This window comes from Rhizoctonia solani, chromosome 14 (assembly GCF_016906535.1).
Source record: "Rhizoctonia solani chromosome 14, complete sequence".
In the NCBI taxonomy this organism is placed as follows: Eukaryota; Fungi; Basidiomycota; class Agaricomycetes; order Cantharellales; family Ceratobasidiaceae; genus Rhizoctonia; species Rhizoctonia solani.
This window is the reverse complement of record NC_057383.1, coordinates 952,591-979,432: the sequence shown is the minus strand read 5'-3', so window position 1 is coordinate 979,432 and position 26,842 is coordinate 952,591. Positions and strand designations below refer to the sequence as shown.

The following is a 26,842-nucleotide window of genomic DNA, read 5'->3' as shown; positions in this document are numbered from 1 at the left end:
AGTCAATCACTAAAGTAAATGCGCAGATAAGCTGTTAAAGGCTTGCGTGTATATGTCAATATATTAGAGTAAAAGTAGGATGCATTAGAAGCGTCTTCACAGGGTCCTTTTATACCCTGAGAAGGCGCACAAACAAGTATATACATGATTGATACCAAGAGGGGGTACAGGAGGTACATGTGGCAACTGAAACACTTGAGGGAGCCAATACTTTGGTACATAGTAAACAAACAACAGTTCCTAATATTTGCCCCAAGGCAGTATTTACCTGTGTGGGTCCTTAGATGTCCCAAGGCTAAGTGTTTCATCCTTGGAGTAAACAGTCCCAAAGGTAGGATACCTCTGCATTGGGTACTTACAGTAAATGGGGCATAACTATGCCAAATGTTGTCCGTTTTGGGAGTTTGACCCAGCGTTCTGGAGCGCACAAACTTGCGCACCTAAGCGCAAGCGATTCGGCAGTGTGGGATGCCCGGGTGATGGAGAAAAGGCGCATTTAGTGCATCGGCGCTTAAGGGCTGATTAAGCGCCGGAGCACTTGCCTATGCAACAGGGGGGACCCTGAATATTTCTGTGTGTAGCCACAAGATAGAATCTTGAATAATAAATACTACAAACAAGAGAAATATTACTTGTTACTGTTTATCTACTCAGCTGAATTTATATATATTTAAATGAGTGAGAAAACAGCATATATGCAAAAGGCATCGCATATTAAGGGTATTCCAGAGGTTTGTAGGTTTTGTAAAGGTCACTATTGGATAGAGGGACCTTGAAAACCTTAGTTTGCATCTTTATCTCATTTGTTTTCTGTAAGGTTACTAGTGTAATTAATAAAATAAGTACAGATTAATGAAGAAATGTCATGTCCATAACAGCATCCCACCAAGGCCGCTCATATCCTCATGAGATGGCAACCCGCTCCCGGAGCTCTGCTTGTCCTGCGTCCCCTCTTGATCAAAGAGAGTTGGGACCCACTCTTCTGGCAACCACTGTTGAGTCAACAAGCCTTGAACCCAAGGTCTATGGGGAAGTCTTCCTTGAACAAGCAATCTCCCTCATCTTGGGATTGCAAAACCAAGTCCTCCAACTCAAGCAGGAACTTGAAGAAACCAAGGAAGCAGCAAAGGAAGCCCAAGTGTCACAACTAAGCTTGGACCTATGATACAAGTGGGTTTAAAGTCCGTGGCCCTATCACCAATGGACTATGAAACAGGGTAGAGGGCCAACAAAAGGCCAAGGGGTATGGTAGGGTAGAGGGCTACTAGGCCTGGGTTATGGGTTTCTTAGTAAGGTGCACTGATGGCCAACTAGGGGCCTGGGCAAAGGGTAGGAGTGAGCTTAGGATGAATTGACAAAGAGGTCAAGTCTTGCTGTTTTAGCGGCAACTTGACCTGGCTTATATACATGAGGAAAGCCACCTCAAAAACAACAGTACTAAATAGTGAGTCATTTACAATTTCACATCATATATCAAATATGTCACGTGATCTTGATGATTCATAAATATATACCAAAAAAGGAAACTATCTTGAAAAAAAGGTAGAAAATAGTAGAAATTCATGTCATGCCAATGAAGGTCATGACACCAAGACTGGATGAGAGCAGTCAATCAAACCCTCACTTGCATTGAGGCTAGGGGTGGAACCCCCCACACACCAGAAGACCAGAAACCCCTGGCAGTGGAGGCCACGCCCAGGCCCCTACCCAAAACCAACCCTACTCCAGCGCCTAGTGTGCCCCTCATTGCCTGGGCCAACCCCATCAAAGCTCCCCCCACCTTTGCACAGCCAACCCTGTCCAGGTCCCCCTGCAAGGCTATACTCCCCCTCCACCTTTGCCTGTCAGACTCCATTCCCCCCAAGTCCCTCAACCAGCAGCTCCTGTAGCCACATATCAAACCCTGGTCAAGGTGGATCACCCTGACGCCTATACCAGGAAAATAGGGAACAAAGCCTGCCAGTGGCTCACACAAATGCTGGCATGGGTACGCCTAAACCAACAGATGTTCCCCACCAATCAGGAGGTTCTGTCATTCCTCCTGATGAACATGAAGGACATAGCAGGGGCCTGGGCTCACCCCCACCTTGATCAACTTGGGTCCCACAGGGCCCTAATTCAAACAGTTGACAAATTCAGGACGGAGTTTTTGGCCGCGTTTGGGAATCCAGATGCCACACAAGCCGCTGAGCAGCAAATCACACACCTTACTCAGACAGGCACCTGTGCTGAGTACATCACAAAGTTTAGGACCATTGCCATGGACCTAGACTGGAACAACGCCGCCCTCCAAGGGCAATTTGCACAAGGCCTCCACTGGGAGGTCAGCCAACTCATTGCTACCCGTGAGTGGCGCCCCACTACCCTCCTTGAGCTGCAGAACGCGGCTCTGGTCATTGATAACGCCCTCTGCAAAGAGCATGCCAGCCACCTGCCAAAGGGTAATAAGTCTGGAACCTCTAGCACCACCCCTAATAGGGGGGCAAATACTGGCCAACAGACCACCAGACCAGGGCGCTTATCCAGCAACCCCAACTTTGTATCCAAGGAGGAACAAAACCGCTGCAGGGCTGAAGGCCTCTGCATCAAATGCGGAAAAGCGGGCCACAAGTTTGCGGAATGCTGCACTGGCTGGAAAGCCACGCCTAAGGAGGAAGGCACAAAAAAGGAATCCACCAAGATTGGCAATGAATCTGGACCCAAATTGGGAAAAGATTAAGGGTACCTGCTGCCATGCACAAGGACCCCAAGGACTCTGGTTTAGGATTGGAAATTTGTAATATATCAAATAGTCACAATAGAAACTCCCCCCTTTTTACAATTCCCTACCAACCAGAGAAACAAGCGGATCAACTAGAAGTCCTGATAGACTCAGGCGCCACATCATCTTTCCTTCACCCTTGCACAGCGGAACAGCTCCGCCTCCCACTAATAGACCTACCTAAACCCCAAATTGCTACTATGCTCAATGGGTTGAGCCCCCAGGCAGGCAAAATCTGGAAGAAGGCCAATCTAACCTTCTCCCTTGATGGCAAGCGCATGACTGAGACATTCCTAATCTGCAATACAGGGTCTCACACTGCTATCTTGGGATTGAGATGGCTAGATGCCCATAACCTGGAAATTGATTGGAACACACGCACCCTTACTTTCCCCCATGCACCCCCAGAACATGTAGCTATTGCCAAGGAGGAGGAGGCCAACAAAAATCCCCTTGAAGGAGTACCCCCAAAATACCATCAATACGCAAAAGTATTTGGGGAGGAAGAATTCAACAAACTTCCCCCTCACCAGCATGACAACATTGCTATTGAACTCACTGAGGAAGGACCCCTCAACTCACCCCTCTATAGTATGATGGATGCAGAATCTGCTACACTAAAAGATTGGCTTAAGAACAAGTTGAAAGCAGGGAAAATACGGCCTAGCAAGTCTTCCATTAGTTCCCCTGTAATGTTTGTACCCAAAAAGGATGGCTCTTGCCGCTTGGTTGTTGACTATTGCTGCCTTAACAACTGGACCAAAAAGAACGTTTACCCGTTACCTTGCCCAGACAACCTTATGGCCCAGCTCCAAGGAGCCAAGGTCTTTACTAAACTGGATCTGCAATGGGGTTACAATAATGTTTGAGTCAAAGAAGGAGACAAGTGGAAGACAGCCTTTTGCACCAAATATGGCCTCTACAAGTCTCTTGTTATGACCTTTGGCCTAACCAACACACCTGCTGCATTCCAACACTTCATGAACAAGCTATTTAAAGACCTACTTGACGTCTGCATTATCATTTACCTTGATGACATTTTAATCTACTCTAAGGATGACGCGTCTCATACACAGCATGTTCACAAAGTCCTACAGCGCTTAATGGAAAACCAGTTGTTCTGCAAGGCTTCCAAATGTACCTTCCACATCACATTGGTGGAATACCTAGGAATAATTGTATTGGATAAAGGTTTCAGCTTGGATAAACTCAAAATCCAAGCTGTCCAGGATTGGCCAACACCAACAAAGGTCAAAGAGGTTCAGTCATTCTTAGGGTTTGCCAACTTCCTACACCAGTTTGTTGCCAACTTCAGTCACATGGCCAGACCCTTACATAACCTGGTAAAGAAGGACACACCTTGGAATTGGGATACCGTGGAACAAAAAGCATTCCAAGGATTAAAGGACGCCATCACAAATGCCCTGGTCCTCTGCCATGCCAATCCATCAAAACCTTACTTCTTGGAAACAGATGCATCTGGCGCAGCCATGGGTTCTATACTCAGTCAACAACAGGAAGACAGCCAGTTACACCCTCTTGGTTTCCTATCTGAGTTGTTCAAAGGGGCTGAGCAAAATTACAACACACATGACAAGGAGCTCCTAGCAATCATTTGCTCCTTTGAGTACTGGCGTATTTTCCTGGAGGGAACCTTGCATCCCATTACCATGTTCACCAATCATTGCAACCTGGAATACTGGAGGGAATCCCAAACATTCAATTGCTGTCACGCAAGATGGCACCTGCTGCTGGCCAGATATAACTTCCAAATTGTCTACCAACTGGGAAAACAATCAGGAAAGCCAGATGCACTATCTTGCCACTCAGATCACGCCAACATCCCTCCTGCCAACCAGACAATGCTCCCGGATCCTGTATTTGCCAATGTAGCCCTGGTAACCCCAGAGAAAGAACTCCAGCAACAAATTGAAGCTGCCTTAGACCAAGACAAATCACTGGAGGAAATACTACAATTCCTCCAAAACAAGTCTAAGGCACCTCTGTCCATCAAACGTGCCTTCAAGGATTACCAAATAGAAGCTGGACTCCTCTTCTATCAAGGGAGAATTGTGGTGCCTGATGTGGGAAGCTTACAAACAGAGCTACTAAAGATCTTTCACAATAGCCCCTTGGCTGGTCACCCAGGTAGACAACAGACATTGGAATTAGTCTCAAGGAACTACTACTGGCCTGGAATCCGTGTGGACACATATTGGCATGTGGATTCCTGTGAAATGTGCCAACATATCTGCAAACCAAAGTATGCCCCCATTCCCCCGCAGCCCCTGGAACTACTGTCCAGACCCTGGCAACATGTTTCCTATGACATGATAGTAGACCTGCCCAAGGATGGGAACCACAATTCTATTTTGGTGGTCATTGACAGCTTCACTAAGTACGGCATTTTCATCAAATGTTCAAAAAGGTTGAGAGCCCCCAAACTAGCAGAACTGTTCCTGGAAAACGTCTGGAAATGCCATGGCATGCCCAAAAAAACAGTATTGGATAGAGGCAGAGTATTCAACAACAAGTTCCTAAGGGCCCTATACAAGCAACTAGGGATAGACCCTCACTACTCCTTGGCTTACCACCCACAAAGCAATGGACAAACAGAACAAGTGAACCCTTCCATTGAACATTCCCTCAGGGCTTACTCAGGCATCAACCAACAGGACTGGGCAAAATGGCTTCCCATGGCTGAGTTTGCATACAATAACACCATACATAGCAGCACCGGAAAAACCCTGTTCAAAGCCTTATATGGATGGGAACCCTCCTTGACACCAACCAATGTACCAACAGATGTTCCCAAGGCCAACAAACTAGCCCAATCCATGGAAACTCAGTGGAGGGAGGTGGAAGCAGCACTTTGGCAATCTAAGACAAGGATGACTGCTGGGGAGGAAGGAAGCCCAACAATATTTGAAATAGGAGAAGAGGTATGGCTTGACGCCAGGAACATTAACCTCAAGACCCTGAGTCCCAAGCTGTCAGAACAATGCTTAGGACCGTTCAAAGTCATTGAAAAAATCTCCAAACGTGCATACAGGCTTGAACTTCCCCCAACCATGCGTATACACAATGTCTTTTACGTAGGGCTCCTGTCAAAAGTCAAAAGGGATAACAAATGTGCCTTTGTAAGCCGCCCACCACCAATCACCGTTGATGGAGAAGAAGAGTATGAGGTTGAAGGGATAACAGACATGGAGGAAAGAAATGGAAAATGGTTCTTCAGAGTCAAATGGAAGGGCTATGGACCGGAAGAGAATATGTGGGAACCCTGGGAAAACCTCAAAAATGCGGGAAAGATTTTGAAGAAGTATGAGGAAGAGATAAGAAAGAAGGCCCTTAGAGGGGGGGCAGTGTTGTAGACACAATCAATACCAGGGAATTTGTTGTACGCCAACTGTAAGGTTGGGTACTTGCTAGTGGGCAGGCGCTTGTGGCCATACTACTACACTGGTTTATGTAATCTGACTAAGTGAGGCTAACTACTAAACTATCTAAGTTGCTTAAGGCAACAACTATCTAACTACTGGTAATGCAGAGGGGCCAGAGGCCTGGGAGGTGTGATGAGTTAAATGGGGTAAGCAACTTCTGTACTACTGGGGGCTGGCTACTTAGCTGGCTAAAGGTCCTTGTCCTAGACGTCTGTAAGGACGTCAAGGAGGAGGGTGCTTGCGGCCAGATGTAACTAAGTAGAAACCGCGTAAGGTGGTGGCAAGCTATCCTACAACAACAACCAGCTATACTACAACAACCAAGACCATAAGGGCAATGGCAAGCTATGTAAGTACAATGGGGAGGCCGCTTAAGGCAGCGTAGGCTAAGTGACTAAGTAGGGTTACCAGGCTGTAAGACCCTTGTACAATGTAGGATGCAACAAGAGGTAATCAACCTGGGTGTTACCATGGTTGGTTGGCCTCCTTATATATTCTACAAAGTGACTAATTACAAATACATTATATCAAATATGTGATCCAATAAGAACCCTGCTCCGCAGTTGGTCTTACTCATGCATATGTGTCACTGACGTGTCATGATGATGTCACAGGTGGAGGTGGCTATGTGTGCTGAGTAAGCGCGGATGGGGACATGGCTTGGCGCCTTAGCGTATGATATAAGCGCCAAGATCATGTGATCAAAAATGTTGTCCAATTGCCTTTGTTTAAATTTGAGAAAATGGGAATAAATTCTGTTATAACCTCCTGAATTATACCATTAGATTTGCATGTTTTTTCTGATATTTCTACTATTTTTTACCAACCTTTTATCTTCACTTTTTCAATCACGTGATCTTGGCGCTTATTATGCCAAGATGCCGCGCCAAGATGCCATGCCAAGGGCGCTTAGGAGAAATCCACGCTTCTGCGCAACCCGCAGCATGCTTCCTTTTTCATATCCTTACTTCTTCTCACAAGCATGGACCACCTGTAGATAGTTCCCTTGTGTATAAATACAAGAGGGAAATCACTTGGAAACCCCAAGTTGATTTTACCTTGTCTCATTCCATTGAGGAGGACCTTTAGCCAGCTAAGTAGCCAGCCCCCAGTAGTACAGAAGTTGCTTACCCCATTTAACTCATCACACCTCCCAGGCCTCTGGCCCCTCTGCATTACCAGTAGTTAGATAGTTGTTGCCTTAAGCAACTTAGATAGTTTAGTAGTTAGCCTCACTTAGTCAGATTACATAAACCAGTGTAGTAGTATGGCCACAAGCGCCTGCCCACTAGCAAGTACCCAACCTTACAGTTGGCGTACAACAAATTCCCTGGTATTGATTGTGTCTACAACACTGCCCCCCCTCTAAGGGCCTTCTTTCTTATCTCTTCCTCATACTTCTTCAAAATCTTTCCCGCATTTTTGAGGTTTTCCCAGGGTTCCCACATATTCTCTTCCGGTCCATAGCCCTTCCATTTGACTCTGAAGAACCATTTTCCATTTCTTTCCTCCATGTCTGTTATCCCTTCAACCTCATACTCTTCTTCTCCATCAACGGTGATTGGTGGTGGGCGGCTTACAAAGGCACATTTGTTATCCCTTTTGACTTTTGACAGGAGCCCTACGTAAAAGACATTGTGTATACGCATGGTTGGGGGAAGTTCAAGCCTGTATGCACGTTTGGAGATTTTTTCAATGACTTTGAACGGTCCTAAGCATTGTTCTGACAGCTTGGGACTCAGGGTCTTGAGGTTAATGTTCCTGGCGTCAAGCCATACCTCTTCTCCTATTTCAAATATTGTTGGGCTTCCTTCCTCCCCAGCAGTCATCCTTGTCTTAGATTGCCAAAGTGCTGCTTCCACCTCCCTCCACTGAGTTTCCATGGATTGGGCTAGTTTGTTGGCCTTGGGAACATCTGTTGGTACATTGGTTGGTGTCAAGGAGGGTTCCCATCCATATAAGGCTTTGAACAGGGTTTTTCCGGTGCTGCTATGTATGGTGTTATTGTATGCAAACTCAGCCATGGGAAGCCATTTTGCCCAGTCCTGTTGGTTGATGCCTGAGTAAGCCCTGAGGGAATGTTCAATGGAAGGGTTCACTTGTTCTGTTTGTCCATTGCTTTGTGGGTGGTAAGCCAAGGAGTAGTGAGGGTCTATCCCTAGTTGCTTGTATAGGGCCCTTAGGAACTTGTTGTTGAATACTCTGCCTCTATCCAATACTGTTTTTTTGGGCATGCCATGGCATTTCCAGACGTTTTCCAGGAACAGTTCTGCTAGTTTGGGGGCTCTCAACCTTTTTGAACATTTGATGAAAATGCCGTACTTAGTGAAGCTGTCAATGACCACCAAAATAGAATTGTGGTTCCCATCCTTGGGCAGGTCTACTATCATGTCATAGGAAACATGTTGCCAGGGTCTGGACAGTAGTTCCAGGGGCTGCGGGGGAATGGGGGCATACTTTGGTTTGCAGATATGTTGGCACATTTCACAGGAATCCACATGCCAATATGTGTCCACACGGATTCCAGGCCAGTAGTAGTTCCTTGAGACTAATTCCAATGTCTGTTGTCTACCTGGGTGACCAGCCAAGGGGCTATTGTGAAAGATCTTTAGTAGCTCTGTTTGTAAGCTTCCCACATCAGGCACCACAATTCTCCCTTGATAGAAGAGGAGTCCAGCTTCTATTTGGTAATCCTTGAAGGCACGTTTGATGGACAGAGGTGCCTTAGACTTGTTTTGGAGGAATTGTAGTATTTCCTCCAGTGATTTGTCTTGGTCTAAGGCAGCTTCAATTTGTTGCTGGAGTTCTTTCTCTGGGGTTACCAGGGCTACATTGGCAAATACAGGATCCGGGAGCATTGTCTGGTTGGCAGGAGGGATGTTGGCGTGATCTGAGTGGCAAGATAGTGCATCTGGCTTTCCTGATTGTTTTCCCAGTTGGTAGACAATTTGGAAGTTATATCTGGCCAGCAGCAGGTGCCATCTTGCGTGACAGCAATTGAATGTTTGGGATTCCCTCCAGTATTCCAGGTTGCAATGATTGGTGAACATGGTAATGGGATGCAAGGTTCCCTCCAGGAAAATACGCCAGTACTCAAAGGAGCAAATGATTGCTAGGAGCTCCTTGTCATGTGTGTTGTAATTTTGCTCAGCCCCTTTGAACAACTCAGATAGGAAACCAAGAGGGTGTAACTGGCTGTCTTCCTGTTGTTGACTGAGTATAGAACCCATGGCTGCGCCAGATGCATCTGTTTCCAAGAAGTAAGGTTTTGATGGATTGGCATGGCAGAGGACCAGGGCATTTGTGATGGCGTCCTTTAATCCTTGGAATGCTTTTTGTTCCACGGTATCCCAATTCCAAGGTGTGTCCTTCTTTACCAGGTTATGTAAGGGTCTGGCCATGTGACTGAAGTTGGCAACAAACTGGTGTAGGAAGTTGGCAAACCCTAAGAATGACTGAACCTCTTTGACCTTTGTTGGTGTTGGCCAATCCTGGACAGCTTGGATTTTGAGTTTATCCAAGCTGAAACCTTTATCCAATACAATTATTCCTAGGTATTCCACCAATGTGATGTGGAAGGTACATTTGGAAGCCTTGCAGAACAACTGGTTTTCCATTAAGCGCTGTAGGACTTTGTGAACATGCTGTGTATGAGACGCGTCATCCTTAGAGTAGATTAAAATGTCATCAAGGTAAATGATAATGCAGACGTCAAGTAGGTCTTTAAATAGCTTGTTCATGAAGTGTTGGAATGCAGCAGGTGTGTTGGTTAGGCCAAAGGTCATAACAAGAGACTTGTAGAGGCCATATTTGGTGCAAAAGGCTGTCTTCCACTTGTCTCCTTCTTTGACTCAAACATTATTGTAACCCCATTGCAGATCCAGTTTAGTAAAGACCTTGGCTCCTTGGAGCTGGGCCATAAGGTTGTCTGGGCAAGGTAACGGGTAAACGTTCTTTTTGGTCCAGTTGTTAAGGCAGCAATAGTCAACAACCAAGCGGCAAGAGCCATCCTTTTTGGGTACAAACATTACAGGGGAACTAATGGAAGACTTGCTAGGCCGTATTTTCCCTGCTTTCAACTTGTTCTTAAGCCAATCTTTTAGTGTAGCAGATTCTGCATCCATCATACTATAGAGGGGTGAGTTGAGGGGTCCTTCCTCAGTGAGTTCAATAGCAATGTTGTCATGCTGGTGAGGGGGAAGTTTGTTGAATTCTTCCTCCCCAAATACTTTTGCGTATTGATGGTATTTTGGGGGTACTCCTTCAAGGGGATTTTTGTTGGCCTCCTCCTCCTTGGCAATAGCTACATGTTCTGGGGGTGCATGGGGGAAAGTAAGGGTGCGTGTGTTCCAATCAATTTCCAGGTTATGGGCATCTAGCCATCTCAATCCCAAGATAGCAGTGTGAGACCCTGTATTGCAGATTAGGAATGTCTCAGTCATGCGCTTGCCATCAAGGGAGAAGGTTAGATTGGCCTTCTTCCAGATTTTGCCTGCCTGGGGGCTCAACCCATTGAGCATAGTAGCAATTTGGGGTTTAGGTAGGTCTATTAGTGGGAGGCGGAGCTGTTCCGCTGTGCAAGGGTGAAGGAAAGATGATGTGGCGCCTGAGTCTATCAGGACTTCTAGTTGATCCGCTTGTTTCTCTGGTTGGTAGGGAATTGTAAAAAGGGGGGAGTTTCTATTGTGACTATTTGATATATTACAAATTTCCAATCCTAAACCAGAGTCCTTGGGGTCCTTGTGCATGGCAGCAGGTACCCTTAATCTTTTCCCAATTTGGGTCCAGATTCATTGCCAATCTTGGTGGATTCCTTTTTTGTGCCTTCCTCCTTAGGCGTGGCTTTCCAGCCAGTGCAGCATTCCGCAAACTTGTGGCCCGCTTTTCCGCATTTGATGCAGAGGCCTTCAGCCCTGCAGCGGTTTTGTTCCTCCTTGGATACAAAGTTGGGGTTGCTGGATAAGCGCCCTGGTCTGGTGGTCTGTTGGCCAGTATTTGCCCCCCTATTAGGGGTGGTGCTAGAGGTTCCAGACTTATTACCCTTTGGCAGGTGGCTGGCATGCTCTTTGCAGAGGGCGTTATCAATGACCAGAGCCGCGTTCTGCAGCTCAAGGAGGGTAGTGGGGCGCCACTCACGGGTAGCAATGAGTTGGCTGACCTCCCAGTGGAGGCCTTGTGCAAATTGCCCTTGGAGGGCGGCGTTGTTCCAGTCTAGGTCCATGGCAATGGTCCTAAACTTTGTGATGTACTCAGCACAGGTGCCTGTCTGAGTAAGGTGTGTGATTTGCTGCTCAGCGGCTTGTGTGGCATCTGGATTCCCAAACGCGGCCAAAAACTCCGTCCTGAATTTGTCAACTGTTTGAATTAGGGCCCTGTGGGACCCAAGTTGATCAAGGTGGGGGTGAGCCCAGGCCCCTGCTATGTCCTTCATGTTCATCAGGAGGAATGACAGAACCTCCTGATTGGTGGGGAACATCTGTTGGTTTAGGCGTACCCATGCCAGCATTTGTGTGAGCCACTGGCAGGCTTTGTTCCCTATTTTCCTGGTATAGGCGTCAGGGTGATCCACCTTGACCAGGGTTTGATATGTGGCTACAGGAGCTGCTGGTTGAGGGACTTGGGGGGAATGGAGTCTGACAGGCAAAGGTGGAGGGGGAGTATAGCCTTGCAGGGGGACCTGGACAGGGTTGGCTGTGCAAAGGTGGGGGGAGCTTTGATGGGGTTGGCCCAGGCAATGAGGGGCACACTAGGCGCTGGAGTAGGGTTGGTTTTGGGTAGGGGCCTGGGCGTGGCCTCCACTGCCAGGGGTTTCTGGTCTTCTGGTGTGTGGGGGGTTCCACCCCTAGCCTCAATGCAAGTGAGGGTTTGATTGACTGCTCTCATCCAGTCTTGGTGTCATGACCTTCATTGGCATGACATGAATTTCTACTATTTTCTACCTTTTTTTCAAGATAGTTTCCTTTTTTTGGTATATATTTATGAATCATCAAGATCACGTGACATATTTGATATATGATGTGAAATTGTAAATGACTCACTATTTAGTACTGTTGTTTTTGATGTGGCTTTCCTCATGTATATAAGCCAGGTCAAGTTGCCGCTAAAACAGCAAGACTTGACCTCTTTGTCAATTCATCCTAAGCTCACTCCTACCCTTTGCCCAGGCCCCTAGTTGGCCATCAGTGCACCTTACTAAGAAACCCATAACCCAGGCCTAGTAGCCCTCTACCCTACCATACCCCTTGGCCTTTTGTTGGCCCTCTACCCTGTTTCATAGTCCATTGGTGATAGGGCCACGGACTTTAAACCCACTTGTATCATAGGTCCAAGCTTAGTTGTGACACTAGGTCAAGTCTTTCTTACTCGTACTCTTGTTGACAAACAAGAACTGCACTTAGATAAGCACCAAAACCCAAAACGGTATCACATTGTAGCCCCTGTGTCATAATCAAAGACAGGAATACAAGTACCAGTACGGTTGCGGGATAGCCCTTTGCCAGCAATTGTCCGCATACCAAGGTGTCTGCACCCTTAGCCATACGCTGTTAGTCAGCCAACCTTCCGCTTACTAAAAACCTGACTAATCATCACGCTTGTACACAGCTCTTGATATTAGTATAAGGATAGTCTAACGCTAGTAGGAAAGCAAACAGTTAGTAGTTTAGCGCTATAAAACCGTTTTATCTATCTGATCAAGTACCGATTTATATCGGGAACGCATTCTAGTGTTCGATTTTTTAGATCTCATCCTTTTTGCCATCTTCTGGCCTTACTCCATTGTCACTCGATATCTCTATCTTGAAAAAACCCTTGTTGACATCAATCACATCCTTGTGGGCCAAATTGAGAACCTCAAAGAGCACATAGCACAAATTGAGGAACCTGGCCTTGTCCAAAATATTGCAATCTTAAAAAGCCATCAATCCTTTGCTGAACACCTCAATACCATATACAAAACAGAGGCACAAGAACACAAGAATTTGATTGCAAACCTTGAATCACATAATTGCAATCTTGCTTTAACTATTGAAGAGCAAGAACGCCTTATAGAAGAAAAGGACAGGCTATTGGTAGAGAAAGAAATCAAGTTAGACAACTTCCATTGCTTGATCCAGGATATCACCCAAGACAGAAAAGGGCGTATCCATTATTACAAGGAATATGAGTTTTTGCAGTCTCATATGACAATGCCTGGTTTGGGCGCGATGGGAGAGACTAGTCTGACTCCCTCCCAAATCCAATTGGGGTGGTCTGCCCCTTCTTCACGTACTCATACTCCTGCACCTGCGGCTGTGCCGCCTCATGTATATTCTCCCATGTCTTTTGATCAAATGTTGGATTGTGAACTTCTTGATATGGTTGCACAAAATATGATTGTATTAAAAAAGGAATTTTTGCAACTACAAGGAGCCTATGAGGCACAAGGGGATCAATTAGCTCTATTAAGGGCTGAATTAGAAGAACATTGCAAGCAATTGCGTAATCAACATATATTTTATTCCAACCAAATCCAAGGAGCAGCTGCTTCCATACAAGTGGTGCAAGACCAGCTAATTCATCTTTCCCCTTCTTGTTCCACAGCTCCTCCACCTCCACCTGCTGGCACCAGCACATCCACCTCCACCAATCCCCCACCTGCTCCTACATCTTCTAATTCAGATCTAAAGTTTGCCAAGCCCAACAAGTTTGGTGGAAAAAAGGAAGACACCCTCAACTTTATTATTGCCTGTCAGGCGTATATAAGGGCAAAGGGAGCTAATAGATCCCATGAAGAGAAAATACTGTGGGTCATGTCTTATTTTGAAGGTGCAGCAGAAGACTGGGTACATCCCTATAAGGAAAGGAAGGTGTTCAGAGGAGAAGCAGTCCCATTATTGGAAAACATTGATGTATTCTGGGCCAAATTTACTAAACATTATGTGGACACAAATTGTGATGAGAAGTACCGCCAGAAATGGAATAACTTGCGGCAAAAGGCCTCAGTTCAAGAGTACACTCGAGAATTCCAACAATACTCAGTGTCCTTGGGCTACAGTGACAAAACCTTACGTGACAAGTATTACAGTGGCCTTAAAAATGACATCAAGGACATCATGCTCTCCACCATGTTCCAATGGCGTTGCACCACAGCTCAACAAGTTTACAACAAGGCAGAGGAGATTGCAAACCACATTGAATCTACTTGCTTATCCAATTCCTCCATCTCCACTGCTTGTACTACATCTACTGCTGTCCCCACTTCCATCTCTAACCCCACTTCCACTTGTACTTGTCTTAACGTTGGAGATAATGTTTATATGATTGATCCTACCACTCGCCGCGCCAAGAAAGGCGCTATCACTTCAATTGTTTGCACTACCTCTGGCAATATGCCAAATGTCAGGTGGAATGGAGAATCTAAAGATACAATGATCCCATTCTCCTCCCTTAAAAAAGATGAACAACCTGCCGCTGCTGCCCCAGTCAAACCCGTTATTGCTCCCACTCCCGTCCTGGCCTCAAATTCTAAAGGCCCAGGCCCTATGGATCTTGATGGAAGGGGTTTTGCAAATCTCACTTGTCATGTATGCAGGGGCAAAGGTCATTTTGCACGCAATTGTCCCTCCAAGCCCATGTCTGGACATGTGGCTAACATTGACTGGTCCTGGGAAAGACCTAAAGAAGAAAGTTGTATTGAAGTAGTTTCTGATGAGGAAGAGTTGGGAAAAGGAAAAGCCAAGGCCAACTAAGGAGTAAGGCACTTGGCTGTATGCTTGCGGATTTGCATTATGAGAACAATGATTTTGAAATACTTTCCTTATGTAATACATCTCAAATATATGCATCATTCTCTGCAAATCCATGTGAGACTCCTAAATCCCAAAAATCAAGTTTTTTGGCTAAACCTTTTCAAGGAAAAGCCATGATCAACTCTGGAGCAACTTCTTGCTTCATCCACCCTCTTTTAGTAGAAACCTATTGACTTCCAACCTATATACATCCAATTCCCAAGAAACTACGCGTTATTGATGGCCAAGAAATTGATTCTGGCCAAATTACCCATTTTACTTGGTTTAAATGTACCATTGGCAGCCACACCAAAGAACTAGAATGCCATATTTCCAATATTGGCAGTCACCAATTAGTTTTAGGAATGTCATGGTTAAAAAAACACAATCCCCAAATTTTGTGGGAAAAACATACACTTGTTTTTAATTCCTTGTATTGTTCCAACAACTGTCTAGCCACACCTGCTGTTTTAGAACTCAAAGCAGTGGAAGAAATTCCTGCCCCTTATCAAGAATTTGCTAGAATATTTTCAGAGGAAGAATTGTCAAAATTACCACCCCACCGTCCTTACGACATTGCCATTGAGTTACTTCCGGATGCGCAACCAAGACATGGCCCCATATATAGTTTAGGTCCAAGGGAAGATGCGGAACTTAAAGAAACCATTGAGAAACAGCTCAAAGCTGGTCTAATCCGCCCGTCTAGATCCCCTATGGCCTCTCCCATATTATTTGTCAAAAAGAAAAATGGGAAACTACGCATGTGTGTGGATTACCGGCGTCTGAACAGTATGACCAAGAAAAACGTCTATCCCCTGCCCTTGCCACAGAATCTCATTGAGAAATTACAAGGTGCCAAGATCTTTAGCAAATTTGATCTTAAGGCAGGATACAACCTAGTCCAAATCAAAGAAGGCGATGAATGGAAAACCGCTTTCAAAACAAAATACAGACTATTTGAATATTTGGTCATGCCCTTTGGACTAACAAATGCACCGGCAGCCTTTCAAGACATGATGAATGAGATATTCAGGGACCTTCTGGATGTCTACGTTATCATATATTTGGACGATATTCTAGTATTCTCCCTTAACAAAAGAGACCATGAAGCCCATGTGCAAGAAGTGCTTAAAAGGCTGCAGGATAACAACCTTTTTTGCAATATTGAGAAATGTCATTTCCATGTCAAAAGGATTGACTACCTAGGATTCATTATATTGGAACTTGGCATAGAAGTAGATCAATCCAAGGTCACGGATGCAATGAACTGGTCAACACCTAAGAATGTCAAGAATATTCAGGAATTCTTAGGGTTTGTAAATTTCTATAGACGATTTATTCCAAACTTTGGTAATATGGCACAACCTCTGTACAACCTGCTCAAAAAAGATAGTATTTGGAAATGGGAACAGGCGGAACAACAATCCTTTGATGGCTTGAAGAAATGTCTTACATCAGCACCTCTACTTTTACAGCCCAACACTACAAAACAATTCTACGTAGAATGCGACGCATCCAATTACGCAACAGGAGCCATATTATCCCAGCGCAACCCTGAAGGAAAATTGGCCCCTGTAGCATATCTATCAAAATCCCTGTCACCGGCAGAAAAGAACTATGATATTTTGACAAAGAGCTGTTAGTAGTCATTAGGGCATTCAAGGAATGGCGTCATCTATTAGAGGGGTTGGAATTACCAGTCCAGGTTCTCACGGATCATAAGAACCTGGAGCACTTCTCCACATCACAATCCTTGAATAAACAACAAATTCGATGCGCCAACTTCCTGGTTGATTATAACTTCCAAATTATCTACAGACCTGGAGCGCAAAACAAGAAGGCGGATATTCTCTCAAGACAATATGATTTAGTGCCCCTTGAAGGGGGGGTAGAGAACCAAGTTCTCCTGAAACCAGAACTTTTCATTGCGTCAATCACTCCGGATCAGGAAATTAATGACCTGATTGGTGAAGCAATCTACAAGGATGAACGCCTTAAGGAAATCTTGCACAAACTCCAGAGCAAGGATAAAGTAGTCGACTGGGAGTTAAAAGAGGGATTACTATGGTATCAAGGAAAAATCTTTGTACCCAGAGATGATACTATTAGGAACCTCATCTTGGAGTCTAGACATGACACATTAGTTGCAGGACACCCAGGACAAACCAGGACACTAGAACTTATTTCCAGGAGTTATTACTGGCCATCGCTGAAAAAGTTTGTCAATTCTTATGTCAGCCACTGCAAAACCTGTATCAGGTCCAAGCCAACAAATCAAGTACCTGTAGGACTGCTAAAGCCATTGCAAATTCCTGAACGTCCCTGGGAAGATATAGCCTATGACATGATTGTGGGACTACCAATTTCAGAAGGCTTCAACGCCATCCTTACTGTCATTGACTGTTTCTCAAAAATGGTTCACTTTATTCCTACCCAATCCACAGCATTGGCTATTGACATTGCCAACTTATTTATTACATACATCTGGAAATTACATGGCCTTCCCAAGAGTACAGTTTCAGATAGAGGCCCTACATTTAATGCCAAGTTTATTTGTCATCTATATAAAAGGCTAGACATCAAGCCTACATATTCTACAGCCTACCATCCTCAAACAGATGGTCAAACGGAATGGATACAACAAGAGGCCAAGATCTTTATACGTATGTTTGGGAATCATTGTCAATCAGACTGGGTGTCACTATTGCCATTGGCCAAATTTGCCTTGAACAATTTGAAACAGACTTCCACAGGCAAATCCCCTTTCCAAATATGTTACGGCTATAATCCAAGATTTACAGTTGGTCAAAAGTCAGATGAATCAGTCCCTAACGCAGACAAACATGCAGAATTCTTAGAAAAGGGCTATGATGAAGTCAAGGCAGCATTATCAATATCCCAAGAAAGGATGAAACACTTCTATGATCAACGTCACAAGGAAGAAGAAGAAATTCAAGTAGGGAACAAAGTTTGGCTAAGTCATCAAAATATATCCACCAATAGACCATCCATCAAGCTTAGCCACAAAAAGCTAGGTCCCTACTTGGTAATTGAAAAAATTGGATCACATGCGTATAAATTACAACTACCCCATACCATGCGCATACATCCAGTCTTTCACATTAATCTTCTGACAAAATTCCATCCTGACCCTCATGGACGCAATCCTCCTCAACCTGCACCTATCATCACAGAAGAAGGTGAAGAGAAATACAAAGTAGAGAAAATCCTAGATAGCAAGTGGAAAGGACGAGGAAAGACAAAGAAGTTATGGTACCTGGTCAAATGGAAAGGTTATGATGAAGGAAGTAATTTGTGGGAGCCAATAGACAATGTGGGAAATGCTCAAGAAGTCCTAGAGGAATTTCACAAGGAACACCCCAACGCAGTTGGAGCTTAAAAGAGGGGGTAATGTCATGACCTTCATCGGCATGACATGAATTTCTACTATTTTCTACCTTTTTTTCAAGATAGTTTCCTTTTTTTGGTATATATTTATGAATCATCAAGATCATGTGACATATTTGATATATGATGTGAAATTGTAAATGACTCACTATTTAGTACTGTTGTTTTTGAGGTGGCTTTCCTCATGTATATAAGCCAGGTCAAGTTGCCGCTAAAACAGCAAGACTTGACCTCTTTGTCAATTCATCCTAAGCTCACTCCTACCCTTTGCCCAGGCCCCTAGTTGGCCATCAGTGCACCTTACTAAGAAACCCATAACCCAGGCCTAGTAGCCCTCTACCCTACCATACCCCTTGGCCTTTTGTTGGCCCTCTACCCTGTTTCATAGTCCATTGGTGATAGGGCCACGGACTTTAAACCCACTTGTATCATAGGTCCAAGCTTAGTTGTGACACTTGGGCTTCCTTTGCTGCTTCCTTGGTTTCTTCAAGTTCCTGCTTGAGTTGGAGGACTTGGTTTTGCAATCCCAAGATGAGGGAGATTGCTTGTTCAAGGAAGACTTCCCCATAGACCTTGGGTTCAAGGCTTGTTGACTCAACAGTGGTTGCCAGAAGAGTGGGTCCCAACTCTCTTTGATCAAGAGGGGACGCAGGACAAGCAGAGCTCCGGGAGCGGGTTGCCATCTCATGAGGATATGAGCGGCCTTGGTGGGATGCTGTTATGGACATGACATTTCTTCATTAATCTGTACTTATTTTATTAATTACACTAGTAACCTTACAGAAAACAAATGAGATAAAGATGCAAACTAAGGTTTTCAAGGTCCCTCTATCCAATAGTGACCTTTACAAAACCTACAAACCTCTGGAATACCCTTAATATGCGATGCCTTTTGCATATATGCTGTTTTCTCACTCATTTAAATATATATAAATTCAGCTGAGTAGATAAACAGTAACAAGTAATATTTCTCTTGTTTGTAGTATTTATTATTCAAGATTCTATCTTGTGGCTACACACAGAAATATTCAGGGTCCCCCCTGTTGCATAGGCAAGTGCTCCGGCGCTTAATCAGCCCTTAAGCGCCGATGCACTAAATGCGCCTTTTCTCCATCACCCGGGCATCCCACACTGCCGAATCGCTTGCGCTTAGGTGCGCAAGTTTGTGCGCTCCAGAACGCTGGGTCAAACTCCCAAAACGGACAACATTTGGCATAGTTATGCCCCATTTACTGTAAGTACCCAATGCAGAGGTATCCTACCTTTGGGACTGTTTACTCCAAGGATGAAACACTTAGCCTTGGGACATCTAAGGACCCACACAGGTAAATACTGCCTTGGGGCAAATATTAGGAACTGTTGTTTGTTTACTATGTACCAAAGTATTGGCTCCCTCAAGTGTTTCAGTTGCCACATGTACCTCCTGTACCCCCTCTTGGTATCAATCATGTATATACTTGTTTGTGCGCCTTCTCAGGGTATAAAAGGACCCTGTGAAGACGCTTCTAATGCATCCTACTTTTACTCTAATATATTGACATATACACGCAAGCCTTTAACAGCTTATCTGCGCATTTACTTTAGTGATTGACTCACTGTAAATAGCATAGGAGGTTATTTGGCGCACTAAGACCATAGGCCAGTCCCAACAGACACAGGGTAACCTATTAGTGTACTTACTGCAACCCTGTGCCCCTTGACTGTCACAGTTGTTGAGTTCAACATTGAGTATAGTGCAACAGTACTGTAAGGATTGTTGTGATTGAGTGATAGTGTTTCAATCTACCATACCCCTATATTGTAGATAGCTTTATCTACAATATCTCATAAATCCTAGATATATTTTAGGTAAACCCCATAAGTCTTAAGTCTTACTTAAGCATATATAAGTCCTATACTCATTAGGCAGATCCTATAAATCCTGTACATTAGTCAGGTAACCCTCTTACCTAAGGTACTATCCCAGAGACCTTGAGTATACATACCCTTAGTCACTTAGGCTTAAGTAACATTAGTCTAAGGTACTATACATAACCAACCACCTGCACTTCATAGTTGCTAGACTATTTGTTAGGAGTTGTTATTCCTGATAACCTAGCCTATACTGTGCATATATTCTGTGCATATATTCTGATTCATTATACTAGTTCTTAGTTATTCCCATATACATTTTGTATATAGTAATTCTTTCTTACTCCTGTACTTACACAACTCTTAACAGATGCAGTGCGCTGGGAGGCGCGGGAGGAAGCGCAAGAGGGGGTGCAGGAGGTAATGGTGGGCAAGATAATGTGGGTGGTGCCTTGATCAGGACTTATGGGTTGCTTTATTGTACTGGCGCTAAGAACTTGCGTCAACCGCCTAGCATTGGACAGCCCCTATTGACCAATCAACTGCTGTGTGTGGGCGTGATGTGGAATGGGTTTTCTGCAAGCGGGTGGATCTGCTGACTAGTTCCGCTGACAAAGGGTGCAGTGACTGGTGGTATGTGGACAATTAGAATCCGTCTGCCTTGTAGCAATTTGGTACTAGGTGGGACTGACACTGGTTTGATTATTAACAGCAAAAGGCAAGTCCAATCACCTGATTTCCCTTGTGCTAGTACAGGGGACCTTCTTGTTTGTTGAGTCTGAGTGGGATGTGCTTTGTGGGCACGGTTTGCAACCAACTTAAGGTTGATTACCTAGTGTCCTAGACGTCTATAAGGATGTCAAGGAGGGAGGGCGCTTGCGGCCAGATGTATCTAAGTAAGTACTGCTTAAGGCAGTGAGCAAGCTACCTACAACAACAACCAACTATACTACAACAACCAAGGCTGTAAGGGCAATGGCAAGCTAAGTAGGTACAATGGAGAAGCTGCTTAAGGCGGTGTGGGCAATGTAACTAAGTGGGGATTTACTGGGCAGTAAGGCCCTTGTACAGTGTGGAGATGCAACAAGAGGTAATTGACCTGGGTGTTACCATGGTCAATTGGCCTCCTTATATATTCTATAGATGAGCTAATTACAAATACACTATATGCAATATCTTATCCAATAAGAACCCTGCTCTGCAGTTGGTCTTACTCATGCATACATGTCACTGACGTGTCATGATGATGTCATAGGTGGAGGTGGCTACGTGTGCTGAGTAAGCGCGGATGGGGACATGGCTTGGCGCCTTAGCGTATGATATAAGCGCCAAGATCACGTGATCAAAAATGTTGTCCAATTGCCTTTGTTTAAATTTGAGAAAATGGGAATAAATTCCCTGGTATCAATTGTGTCTACAACAGTGTACTTGTGTAATGACATGTTATTGATGTGTTAATACACCATTACCAAACCCCCAGTGTTACAACAAAAACAGTTTTTGCTGAGATAGTCAACGGGAGTGGTTGCTTCATTTCTAGCACCAGAGCCAGGCTGATATTAAATATTATGCTCATTCCACAATCAGAGGGACGGATTTGAGACAATGTACATATATTCACTAAATATAGGACATGCTTATGGTCCAATGAATAGGACAGATAAATGCACATTAAACCATATGACAACAAGAGCCCGGCGCTATTTGACATCCACCTCACATGCGTATCAAGATCCACCAACCAGATGCGTCAAAAGGTTGAATCTGAGTTACATCTTGAGAAATCACAGGATTTATCAAGATGTGCCCAAAAACCTCCATCTTTGACGCATCTGGATCACATCAAGAATGGAACCCTCCTCCCAGTGCGTCAATCAGGCAATTGGTGTTCTTGGCAATCTTTGCACTGCGGGTTTCACGTGCTACGTCGGGAAGGTGGTTGTAGTTTGCTCAAACAGCGTAGACCTTCTTGGTGACTGATCCAAAAGAGGTACCAAAGCTCCCACCACCCTGCCAATTTCTTCTTCACAATAACATGCTTTAGAATAGGCAAATTGAACTCACTCCCACGGAAAGTGCATCATCATTTAGCCCCTGGCTAACCATATCATTGGTAGATTTGACACGCTCATTGTTGAGCATATCACCTAGCATTTGCAGCAGATAGCTGTGACATCCATTAAGTGCTTGAACAACTTCAGGAAGCCCCGGAACAGCACTATGTAGCGTCATAATCTGCTTGACTTGGACTGATGCTCCTTGGGCGTTACCAGAAGGTCCGCCAACTGGATGCGTGTTGGACGTGCTGAGCCAGGCAATGAGCTTGTCAGAATCTTTTGATCTGATGGGCTTGAGGGCATTGTGAATGGCCATGTATTTCTCCTCATCATTAACTAACTCTGAACTTGGGTATGAATTATGCGTGCTATGCGTATAAATATGTTAGTTCTATAGTTTGGACTACTTCGAGTTGGCACTTGATAGCCATTTGATCCAACATTGAATTACTTCGGCTTGGCTTTGGGACAATCATCAGGGTTTACGTACCAGTTATTGGAGCTAGAATGTTGATCCTTAACAACCAATGTGCCATGGGTGTGAATGTATGATTCAACAAGCTGCACGGTTGTATTAGATACCAAAAAGATTGGGAAGAAATTCATAATTACCCAAACAACAAAGTTTTACTCTTCTTTGGGACATTATTCTGTAAAACTTCTAGGTTCTTAGTGGTATCACAGTTGGTCATCATGGCTCCTAGGAAACGTAGATAGTTCTCAGATGTCAGACGATTTATAGTAACAAAACACATGCCCTTGTGCCTTCGGGTGATTGAAAGCTAGCCCTCACAGACCAAGGCGCAAAGGTTGTGTTCATGCGCGTGTCTACAAACTAAAAGTGGCCATTATTTCCGTAACAGCCGTAAACTTATGAAAGGGATATACCCCTGAGTCTCAATTTTATATAAAGTATACACCGCAACTATTAGTGATTACTACTATTTGTAGCCCTTTATTCGGCCTGGAGCGCCCCAGCAACTTCATTCGTGTTAGCCAATCCTTTGTTGGCCTCCTGAAGAGGGAGGCCCCCATCCTGTCCACCACTGGGAGGCTCTAAGAACTCGGCTTCAAATCGTGGTTTTGTTGAATAATTCTTGAACCAAATGCACCTCCACTCGGAGGTTGTCACCCCAATCAAACTTTGGAGTATCTGTGGCCCAAAGACGTCGGCTTTGGCATCCGCATGCGGCGCAAGATAGACTCGTCTTGGGGAACACTGTCTGTAGATCATCAAGCCGACACTGGATTCGCCAGGCTCCTAAATATGTTGTTTACTTTAATTAGCAATACAAATTAAAGTAAAGATACCTACAGATAGAGGAGTAGGAACCTGAATAACAGCAAAGTATTTCTTCATTTTGTGTTTGCGCAACTCCCTCTTGATCATATCTTCTGCATTCCCAGGACCCCAACGAGGCAACAAAGTATTTTGTGAACGAACCCAGTCATCCCAGGCTTGTGGCGACTGCCATCGGTCGTGGCGGTCAGAGGTGGAGTTAGGACTAAACAAAGAAAAGTGAGACTCACAAGATAGAAACCAGGGTAAGTCGGCATTAGCAGAAGACTTTACTTGGATACAATGAAAAAGTGATAGGAGATGAACGAGGTTGAGAACATGGAATTGAGCACGTGCCATATGTGTCTAAAAAGCCGCGTGATACCTATTTGTTTTTTTGGACTCATATTTAAAGAGCTACAAGCGAATAAGGCTAACCGCTCACAGACCGAGACAAACTGCGCTAAGACGAGAAGGAAAAGAGACGAGAGAGAGGGAGAGAAAACAAAAGGCGGAAACGACAAGCGAGGTAGTAAGCACGGGATGGGCATAGAGATCGGGTACAGGGGCCACAAGGGCGTGGGATGGGAGGTCATAAGGACTGGAGGGTGGCGGCCGTAGGGGCGTATATAGCGGTCATAAGGACATATGGACGTGGACGTAAGGTCCTACAGAGTCTGTGCGGCAGCCGGCGGATCTCTAAGCTTTCCGATTCCCGATTCCCGATTTGTGTACGAAGTCAGCTACTTCCTCCAGTCTCGGCAGTGTTCCGAATAACTCCTCCCCGGAGCGTTTAGACGATGTACTTGTGAGTATGTGTCTGTGTTCTGCTGTGTCAAGGCAGAACAAGAGCGAGTGTCTCGGCGTTTGAATGGTCTTGCCGCACGAGCATTGTGAGCTTAAATGTGGGTGGAACCGAGCCCGGTATTCCCCGTAGAAGCCCTGTCCGGTAAGGAATTGGACTGGTCGGCATTGTAAGTTGCGGGATGGTGTTGCGTTGTTGAATATGGGGTGTAGCTTCAACGACGGGGCCCTGGGTAGGTACGTGGATGAGTCGGGGCGGGACGCCGTGTGTTTGTCCGAGATCTTCTTCCACGATCTCAATGCTTGTTTGGTGGCATTTGCTCCGCTCTGGACTAAGTGATCATCCTGTCAAATAGCGGGGTGGGGCGTAGCGTCTCGCTCCCTTTTGCGGCTTCATCCGCCAATTCGTTCCTTTGATGTTTGAATGTTTCGGTAGCCATTTGACGAGTATGTGGCGATTGGGGTGGTTCAACAGGAGAGAGCGCGTGCTGATGGAAAAGGTGGGCGGCATATCGGGGGGGGGGGGAGTCTATGAAGGTTGATTATGGACCGGACGGCGGTTTTGTTGGCGCAGTATAGGTCTATGCGCGTGGCCTGGACTTGTTTGCCAATGTGGACGGATTTGCCAAGGCATATTGCGACGCCTAGCATTTCGGCGTCGTAGATGTTTGCTCTGGGTCCCATGCCGTGAGATCCTTTTTCCAGTGTTTTCTCCCGTATTTAACAATGTATCCAAGTCCAACCTTGGACGTGGTGGAAAGAACGCTGGCGTGACCGTTGGGGGGGCTGTGAACAGTGTTACCGTCACGGTTGGCTTTGGCTATTTCAATTTTGTTCTTGATTATCCTGGCTGCAGCCTTCTTGGAGCTGCTGGGCAACCTCTTGTCAACCATAAGTTGGTCTGGCCATGGATTGGTGGGGGCAGCTGAGTGAATGAGGTATAGGGTGATGAACTCAGCATTTGAGTGGGAGAAGGATGCAGCAAACTCAACAGGAGACCTTGGGATGTTGTCAGTGATGGTGAAGAAGTCCCAGGAGGTGGGCAGTTGGTGTGCAAGTTCTGATTGGGTGGGACTGGACCTGAGTTTGTTGGCAAGGTTCTTGATGATTCTTAGACATGTGATGTAGAAAGGGGAGATGGACACTAGGTGCTTCATGTATCAGGTGGGAGTAGTTTGGAAAGCACCAAGTAGCCACCTCAAAATTCTGAACTTTCCTAAGTGGATCAAGCAAGAAAATTGCCTACATCCATGAAACCACAGAGGGAGCCCATAAGTCAGGATGGGGGTGACACTGGCCTTGTACAAGATGCATGTGTGGTATATGGACAGTCCATTCTGGGAGCTGGCTAGCATTTGGAGGCCAGCCAGTGTGGCTTTGGCTTTGACAACTGTTACTGCAGTATGCTCCTTGAAATTGAGCCTTCTGTCCAGAACACTGTACAAGGTTATAATGCTGAAAATCATTGCATGTGTTTAAGTGAGAATTGAGCTGAAATCAAGGTCAATACATACTGATTTCAGGTATCAATTCTTCCATAGTCCAATTCATGTTGAGGGAGGCATACTAACATTGTGAGTTTTGGGCCATATGTTATGGAATGGATAATTTAGACATATGCACCCCTAATTGCCAATAGTGAATAGTGCAAACTAGAGTAATCATACTTGCTCTATCCAAATGTGGGCATGGACATTAATATATTTGGAAACTGGCAGTGCTACAAGACATTTTACACTTTATTCCCTCATTGTGCTTGCATATATACACATTTGATCATGCAAAATAGTCATACTGTTATTTCTATGATTTATAGCATTTTTTGGATTATACATTAATATGCAGGAATGGTACTTACACACCATAGAACAAGTGCAAGTAAGCATGGAAGTTGTTATGGATATGACATTTCTTCCATAATCTGTACTTATTTTATTAATTACACAAGTGATACTACAGTGAATAAAATGAGATAAAGATGCAAACTAAGGTTCTCAAGGTCCCTCTATCCAATTGCAACCTTTACAAAACCTATAAACCTCAGGAATACCCTTAATATGCAACGTCTTTAGCATATATGCTGTTTTCTGTTGTACACCACTGTAAGGTGGGTACTTGTTAATGAGGCGGGCGCTTGTGGCCATACTACTAGTACACTGCTTATGTAATCTACTTATCTAAGGCTATACTACTGATGCTTAAGGTGTCCTACTGGTAGCTGCTGGTAGCAAAGGGGCCTTAGGCCTGGGAGGTGTGGTAGGTAAGAGTAAGGGATAAGTGCGCTACTTCTGATGGGGGCTGGCTACTTAGCTGGCTGGGATACCTCCTCAATTGATGTGAGACAAGGTAAAATTGACTTGGGGTCTCCAAGTGATTTTCCTGCTGTATATATAGACAAAGGGGCGCTATCTACATGGTCTGTGCGTGTGAGAAAAGAAGTACATAAGAGAAATGAGAAGGGTGCTGCAGGC

At 44.9% G+C, this 26,842-nt stretch overlaps 13 protein-coding genes across 13 annotated transcripts; 6 read left to right on the top strand and 7 right to left on the bottom strand.

Moving 5' to 3' along the window:
- Positions 1-865: 865 nt before the first annotated feature.
- On the top strand, positions 866-1,165 carry RhiXN_10938 (uncharacterized protein; the record flags this gene model as incomplete). The annotated part of the gene is made up of 1 exon (XM_043330753.1): positions 866-1,165. One exon carries the CDS (start codon positions 866-868, stop codon positions 1,163-1,165), a length of 300 nt encoding a protein of 99 aa, XP_043186098.1.
- Positions 1,166-1,598: 433 nt separating this feature from the next.
- On the top strand, positions 1,599-2,719 carry RhiXN_10937 (Retrotransposon-derived protein PEG10; the record flags this gene model as incomplete). The annotated part of the gene is made up of 2 exons (XM_043330752.1): positions 1,599-1,734; positions 1,791-2,719. 2 exons carry the CDS (start codon positions 1,599-1,601, stop codon positions 2,717-2,719), a joined length of 1,065 nt encoding a protein of 354 aa, XP_043186097.1.
- Positions 2,720-2,961: 242 nt separating this feature from the next.
- Positions 2,962-3,630, top strand: RhiXN_10936 (uncharacterized protein; the record flags this gene model as incomplete). The annotated part of the gene is made up of 1 exon (XM_043330751.1): positions 2,962-3,630. The coding sequence occupies one exon, from the start codon at positions 2,962-2,964 to the stop codon at positions 3,628-3,630; it is 669 nt and encodes a 222-aa protein (XP_043186096.1).
- Positions 3,631-3,696: 66 nt separating this feature from the next.
- On the top strand, positions 3,697-6,135 carry RhiXN_10935 (Retrotransposable element Tf2 protein; the record flags this gene model as incomplete). The annotated part of the gene is made up of 1 exon (XM_043330750.1): positions 3,697-6,135. The coding sequence occupies one exon, from the start codon at positions 3,697-3,699 to the stop codon at positions 6,133-6,135; it is 2,439 nt and encodes an 812-aa protein (XP_043186095.1).
- Positions 6,136-7,550: 1,415 nt separating this feature from the next.
- Positions 7,551-9,989, bottom strand: RhiXN_10934 (Retrotransposable element Tf2 protein; the record flags this gene model as incomplete). The annotated part of the gene is made up of 1 exon (XM_043330749.1): positions 7,551-9,989. One exon carries the CDS (start codon positions 9,987-9,989, stop codon positions 7,551-7,553), a length of 2,439 nt encoding a protein of 812 aa, XP_043186094.1.
- A 66-nt stretch (positions 9,990-10,055) lies between these two features.
- Positions 10,056-10,724, bottom strand: RhiXN_10933 (uncharacterized protein; the record flags this gene model as incomplete). The annotated part of the gene is made up of 1 exon (XM_043330748.1): positions 10,056-10,724. The coding sequence occupies one exon, from the start codon at positions 10,722-10,724 to the stop codon at positions 10,056-10,058; it is 669 nt and encodes a 222-aa protein (XP_043186093.1).
- Positions 10,725-10,966: 242 nt separating this feature from the next.
- On the bottom strand, positions 10,967-12,087 carry RhiXN_10932 (Retrotransposon-derived protein PEG10; the record flags this gene model as incomplete). The annotated part of the gene is made up of 2 exons (XM_043330747.1): positions 10,967-11,895; positions 11,952-12,087. 2 exons carry the CDS (start codon positions 12,085-12,087, stop codon positions 10,967-10,969), a joined length of 1,065 nt encoding a protein of 354 aa, XP_043186092.1.
- A 1,304-nt stretch (positions 12,088-13,391) lies between these two features.
- Positions 13,392-14,933, top strand: RhiXN_10931 (Retrotransposon gag protein; the record flags this gene model as incomplete). Its single annotated transcript, XM_043330746.1, has 1 exon — positions 13,392-14,933. One exon carries the CDS (start codon positions 13,392-13,394, stop codon positions 14,931-14,933), a length of 1,542 nt encoding a protein of 513 aa, XP_043186091.1.
- A 404-nt stretch (positions 14,934-15,337) lies between these two features.
- Positions 15,338-18,372, top strand: RhiXN_10930 (Retrotransposable element Tf2 protein; the record flags this gene model as incomplete). The annotated part of the gene is made up of 2 exons (XM_043330745.1): positions 15,338-16,610; positions 16,673-18,372. 2 exons carry the CDS (start codon positions 15,338-15,340, stop codon positions 18,370-18,372), a joined length of 2,973 nt encoding a protein of 990 aa, XP_043186090.1.
- A 436-nt stretch (positions 18,373-18,808) lies between these two features.
- On the bottom strand, positions 18,809-19,108 carry RhiXN_10929 (uncharacterized protein; the record flags this gene model as incomplete). Its single annotated transcript, XM_043330744.1, has 1 exon — positions 18,809-19,108. The coding sequence occupies one exon, from the start codon at positions 19,106-19,108 to the stop codon at positions 18,809-18,811; it is 300 nt and encodes a 99-aa protein (XP_043186089.1).
- Positions 19,109-22,181: 3,073 nt separating this feature from the next.
- RhiXN_10928 (mutS domain-containing protein) lies at positions 22,182-22,604 on the bottom strand (the record flags this gene model as incomplete). The annotated part of the gene is made up of 2 exons (XM_043330743.1): positions 22,182-22,241; positions 22,296-22,604. 2 exons carry the CDS (start codon positions 22,602-22,604, stop codon positions 22,182-22,184), a joined length of 369 nt encoding a protein of 122 aa, XP_043186088.1.
- A 639-nt stretch (positions 22,605-23,243) lies between these two features.
- RhiXN_10927 (uncharacterized protein) lies at positions 23,244-23,845 on the bottom strand (the record flags this gene model as incomplete). Its single annotated transcript, XM_043330742.1, has 3 exons — positions 23,244-23,549; positions 23,604-23,756; positions 23,819-23,845. 3 exons carry the CDS (start codon positions 23,843-23,845, stop codon positions 23,244-23,246), a joined length of 486 nt encoding a protein of 161 aa, XP_043186087.1.
- Positions 23,846-25,015: 1,170 nt separating this feature from the next.
- On the bottom strand, positions 25,016-25,837 carry RhiXN_10926 (RNase H domain-containing protein; the record flags this gene model as incomplete). Its single annotated transcript, XM_043330741.1, has 2 exons — positions 25,016-25,515; positions 25,618-25,837. 2 exons carry the CDS (start codon positions 25,835-25,837, stop codon positions 25,016-25,018), a joined length of 720 nt encoding a protein of 239 aa, XP_043186086.1.
- Between the last annotated feature and the right edge of the window lie 1,005 nt (positions 25,838-26,842).